The 18986-nt window shown below is 42.8% G+C and overlaps 1 protein-coding gene and 1 non-coding gene across 6 annotated transcripts in view; one reads left to right on the forward strand and one right to left on the reverse strand.

Annotated features, from left to right (window-relative positions):
• The window catches only part of ST3GAL3 (ST3 beta-galactoside alpha-2,3-sialyltransferase 3), a 298525-nt gene that overhangs the window by 266137 nt on the left and 13402 nt on the right, over positions 1 to 18986 (forward strand). For all 5 annotated transcript variants that reach the window (XM_056533074.1, XM_056533073.1, XM_056533075.1 and 2 more), the window contains 4 exons: positions 4298 to 4361; positions 7284 to 7379; positions 7459 to 7645; positions 18197 to 18343. In XM_056533074.1, the coding sequence (XP_056389049.1) occupies positions 4298 to 4361; positions 7284 to 7379; positions 7459 to 7645; positions 18197 to 18343 (494 nt within the window). The remainder of the gene's footprint in view (positions 1 to 4297; positions 4362 to 7283; positions 7380 to 7458; positions 7646 to 18196; positions 18344 to 18986) is intronic.
• On the reverse strand, positions 11691 to 11878 carry LOC130283541 (U2 spliceosomal RNA). Its single transcript, XR_008846731.1, has one exon. It is a non-coding gene; the product is annotated as a U2 spliceosomal RNA (small nuclear RNA).

Raw genomic sequence — 18986 nt, forward strand, 5'->3', positions numbered from 1 at the left:
GGAGCACATTCTGGTATAGTTCTGACTCTTTGACGTTACCTCCGGGGACTTGGCTATGATTCTGGTTTTAATTTTGTCTCTGGTTCTGACTTGACTTTCCTACCCTGCCCTCTGCATAGAAAAGGACCGTCTCCCAGTTGAGGGGTCCTCGAGGGTAGGGACAGGGGAGCTGGTGAGATTAGGACTGCACTTTCCGGTCCATACTTTACTACGTAACTATCGGGAAACAGTAGCACATAGACTACAAGGAGCTTTAACCTGGGCGATGACGGTAACAAAACCCTTATCCTTAATGATCATTAAGTCTGGTACTGATTTTAATCTCTGAGTGTGATAAGTGATTTTGCAACTTATACATAAAATCTGTTAGAAAGTTGTAGAATCTTATTACAGTATTCGGGATAGCGGCTTCACATTTCGGTGCGTCCTTCATATAGACATTGTGTGCCGGGCCCAGGATTTACTCTCCATCCACTTGTTTTGAATTCAGCACAAATATTAGGCTTGGCATCGCAGTGAAGTCGGCGCAGGAATGTTCATTAACTGCGCTGTTCCTTCATCCCGGCCAGAAAGACAATATTAATGTGATTTATCTGGCTGTGTCTCTAGCACTTTGTAGCTCCGAGTCTTGGCCTCTCCTCACACAGACACTTCCCAGAAGCTAAGTCACATCCCTCAATGTACACTCCAAATGGTACGTGACAGTGAAGGGACAATAATATCTTCACACGGTAAGAACATTGGGGAGATTTATTCATAGTTTAGCCTCTGTTCACATTTATATTGGAAACCACAGTACAGTGCGGGATTCATTCTATGGCCGGATTCACACAAGCTTGTTACATGCACTTTCTTGTATCTGTATTGCAGACGCAAGTCCGGGCTGAACTTCATGCCTGATTACCCCAAATTGGAATCAGTCAGGCTGGGGCTTGCACCCATAATATGGATGCAAATCTGTGCATGTAATGTGCTTGCGTGAAACCGGCCTATCACATATAGCAATGGTGCTGGCAAACCCACAGTGCTATTTTTTCCAATTGATGTTTCCCAACAAGTGTGCCTCCAGTTGTTACAAAACTATAACTCCCAGCATGCCCGGACAGCCAAAGGCTGTCCGGGCATGCTGGGAGTTGTAGTTTTGCAACAGCTGGAGGCACACTGGTTGGAAAACACTGCTCTTGATGAAGCCTCCAACAAAGATGTCAACACATCCGTACACTGGATTAGTGATGCCCTTAAAACTCATTTTTTAAAGGGGTACTCCAGTGGAAAACTTTTTTTTTTTTTTTTTTTTAATCAACTGGTGTCGGAAAGTTAAACAGATTTGTAAATTACTTCTATTAAAAAATCTTAATCCTTCCAGTACCTATTAGCTGCTGAATACTACATAGGAAATTCTTTTCTTTTTGGAACACAGTGCTCTCTGCTGACATCTCTGTCCATTTTAGGAACTGTCCAGAGCAGCCTATGTTTGCTATGGGGATTTTCTCCTACTCTGGACAGTTCCTAAAATGGACAGAGATGTCAGCAGAGAGCACTGTGGTCATGATGTCAGCAGAGAGCACTGTGTTCCAAAAAGAAAAGAATTTCCTATGTAGTATTCAGCAGCTTATAGGTACTGGAAGGATTAAGATTTTTTAATAGAATTAATTTACAAATCTGCTTAACTTTCTGGCACCAGTTGATTTAAAAAAAAAAAAAAGTTTTCCACCGGAGTACCCCTTTAAGTTTTCAATCTATTTTTCTTTTAAGCCTGTGCCATATTCTATAATTGTTATTGCCCCCAAGGAGTCTAAAACTAAAAAAAAAAGAAACACGTTTGTGAGTATCAAGTACAAATATTTGTATACAGTTCCTTTGCAGACTTCTGTGTCTCCACGGTAACAGACTACAAACTGTGTTGTCTGGAACAAAAGTTATGTGTCCCTCTCTCTCCTCTATCTACCTCTGAATGTGTCATCAGAAAATGAACTATTGTTTAAATCAAGTTTTTATGTTATTCATATTTTTTAAGCATTTTTGGTGATTTCTTTATATACCGTATTTATCGGCGTATAACACGCACTTTTTAGGCTAAAATTTTTAGCCTAAAGTCTATGTGCGTGTTATACGCCGATACCGCCCCAGGAAAGGCAGGGGGAGAGAGTCCGTCGCTGCCCGCTTCTCTCCCCCTGCCTTCCCTGGGGTCTAGAGCCGTGCTGCCGGCCCTTCTCACCCCCTGGCTATCGGCGCCGCTGCCCGTTCTGTCCCCCTGACTATCGGTATCGGCGCCGATAGCCAGGGGGAGAGAAGGGGCAGCGGCACCCATTGCCGGCGCCGCTGCCCCGTTGCCTCCCCCCATCCCCGGTGGCATAATTACCTGGGTCGGGTCCGCGCTGCTTCAGGCCTCCGGCGTGCGTCCCCTTCGTCGTTGCTATGCGCTGCACGGCGCATGATGTCAGTGCGCCGCGCCGTGCATAGCAACGACGCAGGGGACGCACGCCGGAGGCCTGCAGCAGCGCGGACCCAGTTAATTATGCCACCGGGGATGGGGGGAGGCAACGGGGGGACGCTTCTCTCCCCCTGGCTATCGGCGCCGGCAATGGGGCACCGGTACCGATAGTCAGGGGGACAGAACGGGCAGCGGCGCCGATAGCCAGGGGGAGAGAAGGGCCGGCAGCACGGCTCTAGACCCCAGGAAAGGCAGGGGGAGAGAAGCGGGCAGCAACGGCCTCTCTCCCCCTGCCTTTCCTGGGAATGTATCGGGGTATACACGCGCACACACGCACCCTCATTTTACCATGGATATTTGGGTTAAAAACTTTTTTTACCCAAATATCCTTGGTAAAATGAGGGTGCGTGTTATAGGCCGGTGCGTGGTATACCCCGATAAATACGGTATATATATTTTTAATCTATATTATAAAACAATCCTGAGATCACGGCAACTCTCATTTTGGCCACTAGGCCTAAAACTAAGCTGAGACTTCCCATTTTGTGTTTTTGTGATGATAGGAAGAGGCTGCTGAAGAGGTGATCAGCACAGCATTCCAACAAAAGGTGACACCAGTAGATAGAGAAGACAATAGGAGCTCAGCCACCCTGTAGAATGACCTCTTTAAAGGTCACAGAGCACGCTCAGTAATGTTTCCCATTCATGTCAGTGGGACAGGTCCTGTCTATTGTGTCTATGTCCATGCTGTTAAGTGTATCTCGAAATGCTGTTAAAAACGGCTCAGGCTGTCCCTAAAACAATGTACAAAAATATATACAACATATAGAAAATAAAAAAAACTGATAAGATAAACAAAAACATATTTCAATATTTGGCCCTAATTATAAAAAAAAAAAAAATCTAGGAGATCCATTACTTTTAAGTGATTAAATCCATGTCCTATCCCAGTGTTTCCCAACCGGTATGCCTTTAGCTGTAGCAAAATGACATTTCCTAGCATACCCGGACAGCCTTTGGCCACTGGCTTATTCACTGCATGGGCCATCAGATTTGCATAGGAGCTGTATAGAAAAAAACTAAATAGACGATTCAGAATCAGGACTGTTTGATTAATGTCTTCAGTTTTAAGAGCTTGTTTATGGTATAGTTCCACCTGCTGAATGTTCCCTTGCAGCAGGAACACCATGACCATTGGCGGTACTTCTGCATGGATGTGCGCCATCTCATCAAATGCAACGCGGTCCAGTGAAATTCCGCACACCTTATGAACATGCTCATTTTTTTGGGCATTCATTTGACCGACAGAGTTCTGCTGAAGCGACTCCACAGTGTGCACAGAGCAGCAGAATTCCATTAAAAAAATTGGACTCTGCTCCAGAGGAATGTCTGCAGTGTGAACAAGCCCTAACTGTGCAATAAAAATTGGGGCAGGTTCCCACTTCTGGACATACTAGGGTAGATTTTCTCAAGCTGCCATATTTATTATGTAATATTAGAAGTTGTCCTTAGGTTGGTGACTGTGTAGCTTACATAATGCTTCTGTCGGTAAAAGATTAATTTTTTGTTATTTTTTTAATGAAATGCGACTTTCCCATAAACAGGCAACATGGTAATAAGTCTGTCAGTTCAGTGCCGTGTTTGTAATGTATGTGAATTTATCTGGGTCTTGTGGCATTCGCCTGTTCCACACGTAGGGCTTAGAATTCAAGAGGTGACAGGCTCGACTTCCCCGAGGAGCTGACAATCTAAGCAGGTGTAGAAAGATCCTGCTGACATTTAATCTTAGGTGATTTATCTCTAAACCTCCTCTAACTTTTGCTTCGTCTCTTAACATCACATTGAATTCTTTCTTTCCTACAGATAATCTAATCAAGGCGATCTTGTCCGCTACGAAAGAATATCGTCTGACGCCAGCTCTTGACAGGTACAGTATAGTAACCATTGTGTATGGGAACCCAGGGTTATCTATGTACTGGTTATTATGGAGTATACCTACAAGATCAACATAGAAGTACACCGTAAAATCACCAAAAAGATTTGTTTGCAGTAAGAACCTCCCTTGCCCAAAAATAGTTTTTCTTTACCCTAATTGTTTAATATAGGAATGTCCTGATTATATTTTTTTTAGACCAAGTACGAGTACAACACTTTTTTTTAAATGTCATGTGATTTTTTAAAGGATTTTTAATGGTAAAAAAGGGGGTGTTTTCAGTTTTTATTAGGATAAGGGCTTTTTATATATATATATATATATATATATATATATATATATATAACATAATAAATACAAAAGTAAATCCCCCAGACAGCTGTCCCCTTTATGAAACCCCCCATATAAGCTATATAGGTAGTAGGTAGCCTCCCTATCAGCTTGGTAGTTAGTCTCCACAATAGCTTGTAGGTAGTAGATAGCCTCCCATATTAGCTAGGCAGGAACATAGTAGATAACCCGCCATAATAGGTAGCCAGCAGAAGTCCACCATATTAGGTAGGCAGAAGTTCCCCAACATTAGATTGGCAGCAGATGTCCCCCACATTAGGTAGGTAGCAAAAGTCCCCAAATTTACGTAGGCAGTAGAAGTCCCTACATTAGGTATCTAGCAGATATCCCTCACATTAGGTATCCAGCAGATGTCCCCCACATTAGGTAGGCAGCAGATGTCCCCCGCATTAGGTATCCAGCAGTTGACCCCCACATTACCCCCTGTGTAAGCAGCATTTAAGATTACTATTGAATGACATCAAGCAGGGTGGGGAATTACTCGGCTTTAAAAGTTTTCATTTTTCATTTCTGAATGTCATTTTTTCCCTTTAGGATCTATGCAAACCGCAAAACCTGAATTGAGTGCAGAATATATGGAAATAGTCCCCTGGAAGTCAGGCTTGTGTATGCCTCTATAAATGCAGCAGTGTTTCTCAACCCATGGCCCTCCAGCTGTTGCAAAACTATAATTTCTAGCATGCTCTGGTAGCCTGCATGATGAGTGAAGTAGTTTTGCAACAGCTGGAGAACTGCAGGTCACTGAACACTGAATTAGAGCAACTATGATTATGCAGAAACCTTTTCTTAATTTCATAGGTAGCATTTTATACATTTCCAGAATTGCTTTAGTTTCCTGGCTGCTAGAAATGTGATGCACACATCAGATGAACGGAGGAGAATGCATCACATTCCTCAAATCCCTCTAACACATGGACTGTATTATTATTAATGCCGTCCACACTCTGGGTCCCACTTTCCACGTGCCTCCCCCACTACCCATGATTCTGCCATAATTCATGACTGCTTATTTACATAGGACATGGAGTGTTGTAATATATGGGGCAGTTGTGTTACAGATTGTTTAGGCGTCTATACAAACCTTCTCAGTTATTCATCATGCAGCCATGCTTTGTGACAGGTATTCCAGGCGTAGTGTCAACCTCTCCTAACAACATCTACATATATCCCAGGTGTCTAAAGATAAACATTCACATCCTAAAGGAAACTGTAGTAAAGTGATAATTTGCTATTTCTTCCTTTGGCCAAGATTCTCTACTAGAGATTACATCAGTGTTTCCCACCAATCAATCTGCCTCCAGCTGTTGAAAAGCTACAAATTCCAGCATGCCTGGAAAGCACACTGGATGGGAAACACTGGATGAAATTGATTTAGTTATGATTATGTACAATCAGAGACACATTTATTTATTTTTAATCCCCCACCTGACCTAGTCCTGCTCACACATCATCTGTTATACGGTTTTATTGTAGGGTGATAACTAAGCTAAATGCAGCCTCACCAATCTCCCTACTATCCTGTATTAATAAATTCAGGTAAAAAGTATGAAATTCAAGTTGTTTAGCTCACAGAGGATTTTCTAGACTGGAAACAACTGTAGCAAACACTCAGCTGTGAGTATTTGGTCTAGGGAGATTTTTTTTTATTATGGACATAAATAACAACGATCTTATTCTATAGCAGCAAGCAGAGCTTTTGAAAATAGTTAGGTTAGGAAATATGCCGTCTATAAGAAAGTCGCAGCTCTTCTAATAAACTGCCCATCACCTGCCCAATACCATCCATACAGTGATCATGGTGGGTGCAGCATCATGTCTGGAGGAAACCAGGTACTGCCCATCACCTGCCCAATACCATCCATACAGTGATCATGGTGGGGGAAGCATCATGTCTGGAGGAAACCAGGTACTGCCCATCACCTGCCCAATACCATCCCTACAGTGATCATGGTGGGGGAAGCATCATGTCTGGAGGAAACCAGGTACTGCCCATCACCTGCCCAATACCATCCATACAGTGATCATGGTGGGGGCAGCATCATGTCTGGAGGAAACCAGGTACTGCCCATCACCTGCCCAATACCATTCCTACAGTGATCATGGTGGGGGCAGCATCATGTCTGGGGGAAACCAGGTACTGCCCATCATCTGTACAATACCGTCCCTACAGAGAAGTACTGATCGGGTTGAGAAAAAGCTGAATGGAACAACGTATAGAGAAATTCTTAATGAAAACCTGATCCAGAGCTTTGGACCTCAGACTGGGGGGATTGTTCACCTTCCAAGAAGACAATGACCCTAACAACACAGGAGCAGCTTAGGGACAACTCTGTGAATGTCCTTTAGTGGCCCAGCCAGAGCCCATCACAATCATCTTTTTTGTTATGAGGTATTGAGCGCAGAATGATGGGAAAACTAGAATATTTTTAGCACAAGGAGCTACATAACAAAATATGAAAAAAGTGAAAGGGTCTGAAATTTTGAATTTTATTTCTGGAATTATTACATTCCTTGTACTTGTCTTTGTTACACAGATGTATCTAAATCTGACTCTTTTTCCCTCAGCCTGAGCTGTCGTCGATGCATCATTGTGGGGAATGGAGGGGTGCTCGCCAACAAATCTCTGGGATCTAAAATTGACGAGTTTGAGGTTGTGGTTCGGTAAGTTTTCTTCCCATTCATGTAAAATTAGATATAAACTAGATGTCGATCATGACACATGGATTTCCCTTTGTTTCAGGTTAAATTCTGCACCGGTAAAAGGGTTTGAGAAGGACGTGGGGAGTAAAACAACGCTGAGAATCACATATCCAGAAGGAGCCATTCAGAAGCTTGAACAATATGAGAAGGACTCTCTTTTTGTCTTGGCCGGGTTCAAGTGGCAAGATTTCAAATGGCTGAAATACATTGTTTACAAGGAGAAAGTGGTACGTTCCTAATCAATGGAATCAATGGATAAGAGGGGGTGTCACCAATACAGACCAATCAGGTGCCATTGGTCTTCACCAGAGCCCGCCGCAAGGCAGGATGGGCTTTCTGCGGCAGGCGACACCCAGGTTGCTACCCCCGACACGGATCGACCACACAGGTAGCTGGGCAAGGCAGTAGCATAGTCAAACGTAGCAGAAGGTCAAGGCAGGCGGCAAAGGTGCAGAGTCTAATAATGTAGCGGAAGGTCTGGAAACACGGGTAAGGCTAACAGGCTATAAGGGTCGCTTAATCTCAGGCTTGGGGCACTGAAGATCCGGCAGGGAAGCGTGGGAGATGCAACGACTTTATAATGTAGTGTCAGGTGCAAACAGTAATTATGGGCATACTGGCTCTTAAAATTTCATAGCTCCGGCACGCGTGCGCCCTAGGAGACGGGGACGCGCGTGCCGGAGCTGAGACACAGGAGAGGAGGCGGCAGTGGAACATGGTGAGTGACGGTCTGGGACTCGCATGCGGGCGCGTCCCGCAATGCGAATCCCGGCCCTGCCGGCAGACGGGGACACAGGGACTCTGCGCTCACGGCCGGTGCTTGCGGCCGGAGCGCAGAGTGTAACAAGCATTACAGTGAGAGGTGACACCAGGTGATGGAAAAGACAATAGGAGCTCAGGCTCCCCTCCCTGTAGAATGACCTCTGCAAAGGTCACAAAGCATGCTCGGTAATGTTTCTAGTTCATGTCAATGGGACATCTCCTGTCAATTGTTTCCTTGCTTAGGCAAGATGGCCGCCTCCATAATAATGTACTAAATATGAAACAAAACAATTACAATCAGGAAATAGAAACATGTAAGCAAAAAAGATACATTCACTTTAAGTCTGTATTTAAATTGTAACTCTAGATCACTGTTTGCCTCCATGCATGAGGGCATGCTGGGAATTGTAGTTTTGCAACAGCCAGTGGCATATTGGTTGGGAAACACTGGTCGAGAGTTACATGGCTGTCATCTTGTGCACATAGGTTTTATTACTTTAGGACACGGTGGCTGTAAGAAAATGCATGCCACATTGTAGTCCTGGCCTAAGTGTTACTATTATATGAGGACCCTGTCACTGTTTCCCTGCTGGCTCCATGCCTAGCATTATCAGTGCATTGTTATAGCCCGTTCCATACAGAAACAACATAACTGTACAAGCCTGTACTGGATCAAGGCAACAATCTCTCCCTCCAGTTGTTGTAAACCCATAGCGCCCTCATTTGTCTGCTGGACCCGGGTCAGAGATATGTGAAATGATCCAAAGGCTAATTATTGCAGAGTTCATCTTTACAGCCGCCCACATAACTCTACCTCCTAAATACAATTTTTCTTTCTTTGCAACATTTTCCATTTAGAAAATGAAAATTTTTTAAAACCATTTTATTATCTCTTAACAAACGGAAACTCTTTCCAGAACGTCTCAGCGTCGCCACCTCACCCTTGTCACTCGTACCACATGAAGAAATGTCACTGAGGCATCTGGAAAGTTTCACACAATGTTTTTTTTTGTATTTCTTGGCCGGGTTTGCAGACTGCAGACATATCTGGACACAAATGGGCAATTTATGAAGCTTTTTCTCCTGGTTTTTTAATCTCATAAATTGAAAAGAGGCTGAGGTTACTGACCTCTGATCCTTCTTTAGGATGGATGGATATGGGAATTGGTGGAATTTTTTAGGAAAGAGCCATCAAGCCACTGATGGCTGAGATAAGGATGGTGTGCGGTCACAGTAGCCTCCTGGTTGATGTATGATGGGTGGACTCTGCCTTCGGGGAAATGACAGCACTCATTTTAATTCATCAACATCTTGATCTGTAAAAATACAGGGCTACATGAGAAAGCACGTACTCAGCGTCGTAGAGGGGGAATTGTTTCACGTAAAGCACTGAAAACTCTGCTGAATAAAAATTATTACGCAGGGGAAAGTAAATAAGTGATAAAGATCAGAAAAAAAGGAGTCTTGTGCGTCCAGACTTGGACTCCGCAGTTACCAGAACGCAGATGCTTGGAGAAATAGGAAACAGCTGCCTGAATCCATAGAAGTCCGGGTGCAGCACCCACCTCCCACGCTCTCACATATTCCAAACATCATTCCTTGTAAATAAATGCGGAGCTTTCAACAAGAAGGACACTTAGGTCTTCACATCGGGACTGAGCCTCAAGTTGGTCTTATAGTAGGAATAGTCCTGACAATGGTCCCTGACATTATAACTTTTTAATCAAAAAAGTTTAGGGAGATGGTTGCGATGATCGTATTTAGTCATGTGACGGCTCCATTATCTGAGGAAGGGGTTATTCAGCCATCCAAGTGAATAGAGAAATGACGCACTGCTGAAACTAATGCGGTGATGTAAGGGCACGCAAGGATAAAACCTGAGGAGGTTGCGGTGCTCACATGAACGCTACGGCTCTTTCATACAGGAATGCCAGGAGTTGGACTTTCACCAATCTAATATTCTTGGTCTATCCTAAGGGGAAGCCATCAGTTTAAATGCCCAGATAACCCTTTTAAAACATGCCCTATCTATATGGCCTAGTGGGGCATATAGAGATCTAAGAAGTTAGAAAAGAGAGCCATCCTGTATGAGTAACTTGAAAGGCCGCTTCAGAACATAAGTGCAAGGTATCCGGCACTGGAATGGACTGACAACCAGTTAAAAGCAAATGGCGTTTATTGGACCAGCACGCAAAGTACGTTTCACAACATGAACTGCTGCTTCATCAGTATGCCTGATGAAGCAGCAGTTCATGCTGTGAAACGTACGTTCCATGCTGGTCTAATAAACGCCATTTGCTTTTGCCTGGTTGTCGGTCCATTTCAGCACCGGATACCTTGCACTTATGTTCTGAAGCATCCTTTCAACTTACTATTCACCTGGGCAGGAGGGCTGCAGGAGGACCTGATCGTATATGCCGTTTCCATTATTGTGTATGGTGTGGACAACCGCGGGGGTTAGCACTATTCACACCTGACTTTTCCCCTTGTCCTTTTGTTTTTTTGCTATGGAGCGCTGTCTTGCATGCTTTTAGCCCTGTATGAGTGGCTTCCATTTTGATGCACCTGAGCCGTTACTGTATTACATGGACAGCAGTACTTGCAAGTATTGCACTCCCAAATTTGTGCCTGGTACTCAAGCTTGTCCCATGGACAGTATTAGGCATAAGCTCCCAGTGGGGGAAAATGAGGATAGACTTCCGAGTCCCAACATTAGATAAAAAATCCAAGTCTTTATTTCAAAAAGCTTAACATCCAAGTGCAGCAAACATAAATCAGGGAGTAAAAACACACAAACGAAACGCACCAACGCGTTTAGACTTGTTAACAAGTCTTAGTCATTTTTCTTTTTTTAAGAGCCGAGGCAAGTGCTCTCTATTACCCAAAGTGCAAGAAAAAGTGCAAACGTGTCACACTAAAAAAAACGTGCACAAAGGATGCGGTCTATCGCTAAGCCCTTCTCCAACAGGAGAGAGGCCCCCAACAAACCTACCCTTCACCTCCGGGCCAAAAGGCACCTGCAAGGATCCAGGTTCGATGCCCTTTTTCGCCGAAGCTACTAAGGGGCCGCAAATGCACCTGGCTTCAACCTAGGCATTAACCAAGGTATCAGCCGAGGAGCCGTATACTGATGGCAACATGACCAAAGCCAAGATGCCCAGGGGTTGCAGGGAGGTGAGGAACCTAATGGCCACACACACCTCCCCTAGACCGCCAAGAGGGACACCCAGAAGGGCTACCGCATCCTCAAAATCCTGTGTACAAACAAAAACACGTAACGTGGCACTGTGACATACAAAAATAGTGAATGAGTGCAGATATACTGCCTGGTCATCCGGCCGGATCTATAAAAATTTCCATGATCCTAGCCAGAAGGCCGGGATGCCAAGGGTGAAGAGTAATGGTGCAGTGCGTTCACTCAGTGAGTTATAACACCCAGTGAGTTTCAGCACCTCGGGGTCACCACTCTCCGAGGCACAAAAGTACCTGGGCTCTACACCCCCCAACCTCATGGCGAGACCCGGAGGAAACAGGTCACATCAGGGCAGCCTTTGAGCTGGTGTTGTGGCACCGGAACACCTGCCCCCTCCATGCAGCACCCATCCCCACCGGCCCCACACCGGCGTGACTCTCCACTGGCATGAAACTGATAAGAACAGATACTACACTTGATCTTAGCCAAAAGGCCGAGAAGCGATAACAAGTCTTAGTCATGGCTAAGCTCCCAGTGCCTGTAAGGAAATTACTATAGTGTTATATAGTGTGGACATTCCCAAGCATGCAGGTAATGGTGAGAGAGTTCAACTTTGAAGCATGCAGACTTGTGACTACAGTTCTGGAGCTTTTTATGTAAGAAAACAGTCTACCTGTAACATGGTGTTTACGGATGGACATAGGTTTTAAGAAGAGTTAACTATCTAAGGCCGTGTTCATATCATATGGTAAGAACATGCATCGCATTCTGTCAAAAGTGTCAGACAAAATAGTGCCAACACACGATGATATTTTGCTCAGAAGAATCCCGGACACCATAATCCACACCATGATGTTGCGTCAATAGACTTCATCTGGAACTGTTTGTGTCTGACTTATGGGATCCGGTATCGCAGTTAGTTTTTTTGGCTCCACTGCTATAACTAAACTTAAATTACGATGCAGATGCAAACGGGAGCTAAGAAAAAATGTCTACAACTAAATTCCAGATATCAATATTTTGATATCTATGTATTTTTTTCTCCTTTAGCTTATCAGTTTTTTTTGTTGTTTTTTTTACCAACTACCCTACACATTTTTAGAGGAGAGTGTAGATAGGCCCTGGCTCCATTGACCAAGTTATAGTAGCAATCCGTAGTGTAATAGTGATAATATTGGCTGCATGTATGTATCACTTGTTGTTGCTGACTCTTAAGAATTCCACGTTGTTGCTGCTTTTGTCTTACAGAAACCAATCATCTCCATCACTTCATCTTCTCACTTTCCTTAGTCCTTAAGGTCATCTGAGGTCTTTCCTCATTCCTCCCATACTGTCAGCATTTCCTTCTCCTTTAGGTTGCCTGCTGCCAGTATGGATTGTTTTTGCTGTGTCAGCGCCATTAGCTGTGTCCTCCCCCTTATCCGCCATAATTGCTCGTAGTCTGACCGTTCTACTTCACCATACTGAAGAACGTTCATCTCAGTTATAAATACAACTAATGAATTGCTAATTGTAGTGGGCGGGCGACACAAGCCCAGAACATCGTATAAATCCGCATTCTCACCACTATAATTACGCTGACTTGGGTGTGTGTCTGCACTTTGTGGCAGGGAATTCTGGACATACAAGAGACAGGAAAAAGAGAATACCACCCAGAGAAAACAAGAGCTTCAGATCAGAAGCCAAAAGCGTTTCAACATCTCTGCAATATGAGAAAGTAAGAGCTTACACTGAGGCTATGATTCCCAGCAATAACTGTAAGTGACATCACCGCAGGAACGCTGCGCTGAATGACCTGACAGCTCACGTGTCATCACTGTGACATTCTACAGATAAAACTAAAGTCCCTATAAAGCAGGATCTGCTTGTGTCCTCTACTTAGACCTGGTGTGAGCGGCTTAGTGAGATCCAAATTATTATTTTACAAAACAAAGCCCATAAGGCCTCATTCACATGGTGCTGTTGTTTCCATTAGGAACCTCCATTGCAGAATCTATGGAAAATTCTGTTAAAACACTGTACAGACAAAACACCAAGGAAGGCTGTGCTGAAAAATGCCCAGTGCAAGTTTTGTTTACAATGTTTGTGTCCATCATCGCACATTGTGTTACCTTCCCTTCATGTGATATCCTATATAATCTGTAACATATTTGTAAATCATTTTATGTACTAAAAATGACTCCTTAAAGGGGTATTCCAGGATTTTTTTTATTTGACTATGCTACAGGGGCTGTAAAGTTAGTGTAGTTCATAATATAGTGTCTGTACCTGTGTGTGACGGTTTTCTCACAATTCTTCTGTGATTTTCACCCCAATATTTATTTTTAACAGCATACAAAATGACTGTTGTCTCTGACTTTTCCCAGCTTGCAATGCGGCCGAGACCTGACATCACTAGTCAGCTGATGACAGGGAGCCTGTCTGCTTCAATGGGTGGAGCGATCGCTTGGAGGGAGAGGGATCAATCTGCAATCTGCAATTTTTAGCATAATCGAGATCCGCGTTAAAGTACTGTAGATCTGCTACAAAACTTCTGTAGTATGCAGTGAGCAGCACAATCACAATGAGATCAATGGGATTTTGCTACTAGCAAATTCTGCTCAGAATTAATTCAGAATATCTGTAGTGTGCACGAGCCCCGAAACCTAGCATTTTCTGCAGAATCAGCACCTGTCCTTTCCCTTATTTAGGAATGTTTAATGATGAAGGGGCTGGAGTCTAAACCCATCTTGGAGAACTAAAAATATTTCTCCTTAGCTCAATTATGGACCTTTTGCTATCTGCTTGAATAAAGACAAAGTTGACAGATCTTCAGTAAATACTAGAATCTGTTACTGCCCTTGGTTTACTTTTCTAGGGATGCAGTTCCACATAGAAAACTAACATACGAGCCAGGAAGACTTAGTTTTTAGGGCGGAACAACACACCGACTGCAAATATTCACATTAAAAAAACACAGAGGCGGTTAATGGAAAAAAAAAAAAACTATAAAAAATTGTATTTGTTGCCCTAAGCAACAAATCATAGGACGGCTTCCATGTCCCACAGGAGTCATAACAAATGAAAGCTCCACTGTGACTGGTTGCTATAGGCAATAAAACGTTTTTCTTTTAGGGTCAATTCACACTGAGGAATTTCTGTGAGGAAAATTTTCTTTCTGAATTGTGGATTCACAATCTTCTGCGTGGAGCAGAAATTATCCAACATTGGCGCCAATATCCATGGCAATTTGAGGCCCTGTCCCAACTCAATGAATGCACTGATTAAAGTCAGTCATCGTGCGGTGCAAGTCAGAATCCACACAGAATTTTCTCCTTATACAGATTCTCCGTAGTGTAAGAGCTTATTCACATGTACAGTGTTCGGTGCAAATTTAAGCATCAAATCTGCAGCATCAAACAGTGTACCTGTGAATGTGCCCTTAGTTTAATAAATTCCGCATCCGCACAAGTCTTTATACATCGTCCATTATTCCTGAGGGCTACAGAAAAAGTCTGTCACTGGATATGCCACTTCTTTTGTCTCAGTGTAGCTCCTGCCTTCGAGTGAAGCAAGGTCTTATATTCAAGCCAACTGTTCCTGTAAATCTACCACCTTGGGTCGTTTTGTGCTTTTAGGCACAAATATGAAACAGCTGCCATTGTCCAACTATTTCTATTTAAAGGCTGAAAATGATATAACAGTAAAACCACCACAAGATGTTCTCATGGTCGAGGTTCATGCACCCAGAGCCTTTGGCTTCACTGACGACTCTGTTACCAGAAATGACTATGAATGAGGATAACAATCGCTGTTTAAGTGCAGATGTGACAGACCCCCGCAGACCAAACCTTTTATTATGTGGCAGCCCACATGGCCGGATGGACTGGATGTATTCCGCTGATATTTACAATGCACTAGACGCATTCACACCTCGTTCTGCTGGCGCACACTTACCATCATTTCATCTATTCACAATGAGATGCATTAGTTTTGATAAACAGAATTTTTTTTCATACTTAACTTGGGAGGAATCAGATTTCAGCATTACTAAATGAGGTATAAACTTAACCACCATCGACCCAGCAAACGGCCAGAAAGTAACAAGAAATGATTTGTGCTCTAAACGTAATGCAGTTTGAACAAATACTTATTTGGCTTATTGGGAGTATAGAGTGACGGTGCACTCACTTCACGTTTTCACTCTCCAGCAGCCGAATTTGTAGGAAAAACTTTAAAACCATATGCCTGCTGGACCTGTGCCCATTTTCTGACCGTAACCGTTTTTAAGCCCAGACTAAAAAAAACACAGCAGACCACTGTTTTCAGTACGGGCCATAAAAAATGGAAACGGTCAGAACATGAGTTGACTGGAGTCAATAGCTGACTCTTGTCGACTCATCAAAATGAATGGGGTACAGCAGGGATATGGCAGCAGGCAGTTTTTAACATTCACCCGCTGGATCCATCTGTTGGCAGAGTGAAAATGTGATGTGAATGCACACCACTGCGCTAGACAGACCACTGCACTAGAAGACCACTGCACTAGAAGATGATGTCTAGGGAGTAGGCTCCAATATCAAAACACTCAGGGTATTTTTGTAGCCTGAAATCCCCTAGGACACATAGGTCTACATGGAAACCGTAAACACGAAGCAAAAGTTGTTTTTTTTTTAATTGTAGAGGCACATATGTAAAGAGGATGGAATATGAGAGTTTGGACATAGTTACATGGTTCATAAGGTTGAAAGAAGACAGGAGTCCATCATGTTGAACAAATAACCCTACCTACTGTATTGATCCAGAGGAAGGCAACATTCTGGATCCCTGTTGTATCTCCATTACTCTAATCCCTAAACAAAGAGGCTGCATCATTCTATGGTGCATGTGACCTTTGTTGCTATAAACCACACTTCATTCGATGGTCATCTTTTACAACTCAGGTAATCTTCCCCTATGGCCCCAATTTATAGATGTGTTGGCCAAAACTAATGTCATCTGCCCACATCAACCAGTCACAGCTCTGCTTTAATTTTACCAGGGCTCATTAGGAAATGAAAGCTGAGTTCTGATTGGTCATTATGGGCAGATCATATCAATGGTTGTCACCAAAATATCTGTAAATCCAGGCCGGTGAGTGTGTTTGAAAAGACGATGGAAAGAGAAGATGAGTTTTAGATAGCTTGGCTTTTCTGTAGGAACATAACAATTAACGTAATGAAGAACAAGAAAAGTATGAATGACACTTACAAGGTTACAAGATTAAAGAGGACAATCTGTCTTCGGTTCACATAGGACTAATGGATCCAGAAGCCTCAGAGATTTGAGTGATGGAATCACAGAGGGAAGAGAAGCGTCAGAGACATGTCAGAGCCAGTGAGGGTGATTCAGAGACTCCTCTGTGTGAATCAGTAATTACAGACTCTTGGTATCCCGACTGCAAATTTACGTGAAAGCAGAACCAGGGATCAAACTTTTACACAATAGTAGATGACACGGTGTGACAGCTTGTCTGGTATTATGACTTTAGGTTTCTATAGTGAAGCACAGATGCAAACACAACTGGTCACCACCTAGAAGTAAGAGGGTTGTTCAGTTCAGAATACCCAACGTTGTGCACCATATTGGGGATTTAATAATAATTATTTCATAAAATAATTATGATTCGTAAATAATTCATAATTCGTAAATAATTCAGGATGTTCTTCAGGATGAGCATCTCCCTCTCTGGAGGACTGGTCCTGCATTACACAGATAACCTTTAGATGTAAATGGACATTGGCCCTCATTTACTATTGCAAACCCGACATGTTTTGTCGGGTTGTGCGCCAGATTCTGTCGCATTGCGCCAGAAATTCTGTCTGCGCCAGAATTTGCGCCAGAATTGAAAAAACCTGACTAACTCTCCATTTTGCTAAGAAAACCCGAAAAGGAGGCATGGCCGTTGGGAAAAGGGGGCGTAGTCTCCGAAAAGGGGAGTGTTCCTGATATTTTCACAAAAACCCAACATATTTACTAAGGTTTCCCCATAAAATGTGATGGATTTGAGCTGAGGAAAACCCGACAGATCAGAGCATGTGTAAAAAAAAAAAGCAAAATGTAGGGAAAAGTGGAAAATGTAGGGAAACCTTAGTAAATACCGTGGAAAATAAATTGAAGGGAATTAAAACCCACAAAGAAACCTTGTGTAATGCCCTGTGGGATGGCTGGTGATTGGTTTATTATCAAAGGATGACCAAAATGGAGAACTCCTTTAGACTGCGATCAAACATTGTAAAATCAGTTGGTTTTTATTACCCATAATTTGACCATTTTTACGGTTAAAAAATATTTTTGTCTAAAAAGTTTTTTGTTTAATAATGTCTTATATTAAAGTCTATGTAAAAGTGGCCATTAGTGCACACGTTTCTAAAAAATTAAGAGTATGTTTATTATTTTTGGCTGTTTTGGTAAAATAAAAGCTTAAATTAAAAAAGGCATAAAACAATAACAAATTGCCAGAAGAATGTTCTGAATTCTAAACCAATTTCTAGAACATTGGGTCAACCAGTTGCCCATAGCAACCAATATTTCATTTTTGAAAAGTCCTCTGAAAAACAAAAGAAGCTATCTGATTGGATGCTATAGGCAACTGGTTGACTTTTAATTTGCACAAGTTTTGATGAATCTCTACCAATGTTTTTTTTTACCATAAAAGTTTATTTTTGTACGAGATGTCACCAGCACTTCGCCTCAGCCGTATACAGGAGTGGGACATTGGGGAGACTGACCTGGGTTACATATTTGCTCCCCTGGAACATAAGATGGAATTTTCTTTACACATTCTTTCTATTCTCATTTTCAGAGCGCCTCGGATGGGTTCTGGAAGTCAGTTGCCACTCGAGTGCCACGAGAGCCGAATGAGATCCGTATCCTCAACCCATACTTTATCCAAGAGGCTGCATTCAGTTTTATCGGGCTGCCGTTCAACAACGGACTTATGGGTAGAGGGGTAAGTGAATATCTTTAGATCAGAAGGTTATCACATAAAGAACATCAAAAACTTGCAGCCTCTGAGTAGCCATGACTATGTGTGGACATTATACCTGAATTATCACGTGGTCTTATCACCTACTGGAAGACAAAACCTGGTGGTAGATGAATGTTCTGTATGAAACTGAAAAGAATGAGCAGAATATTGCCGCATGATACATGGTATATACTATATTTTCTTCAGCTGTTGGCACCAAATCAATTTGTTTATGTACTGGCTTAAAGGGGTACTCCGGTGAAAGGAAAGACTTTTTTTTTCTTTTTTTAAATCAACTGGTGCCAGAAAGTTAAACAGATTTGTAAATTACTTCTATTAAAAAATCTTAATCCTTCTAGTACTTATTAGCTGCTGAATACTACAGTGGAAATTCTTTTCTTTTTGAAACACAGAGCTCTCTGCTGACATCACGAGCACAGTGCTCTCTGCTGACATCTCTGTCCATTTTAGGAACTGCACAGAACAGCATTTGTTTGCTATGGGGATTTCCTTTTACTCTGGCAGTTCCTAAAATGGACAGAGATGTCAGCAGAGAGCACTGTGCTCGTGACTCAGCAGAGAGCTCTGTGTTTCAAATGGAAAAGAATTTCCACTGTAGTATTCA

This window comes from Hyla sarda, chromosome 7, assembly GCF_029499605.1.
Source record: "Hyla sarda isolate aHylSar1 chromosome 7, aHylSar1.hap1, whole genome shotgun sequence".
NCBI lineage: Eukaryota > Metazoa > Chordata > Amphibia > Anura > Hylidae > Hyla > Hyla sarda.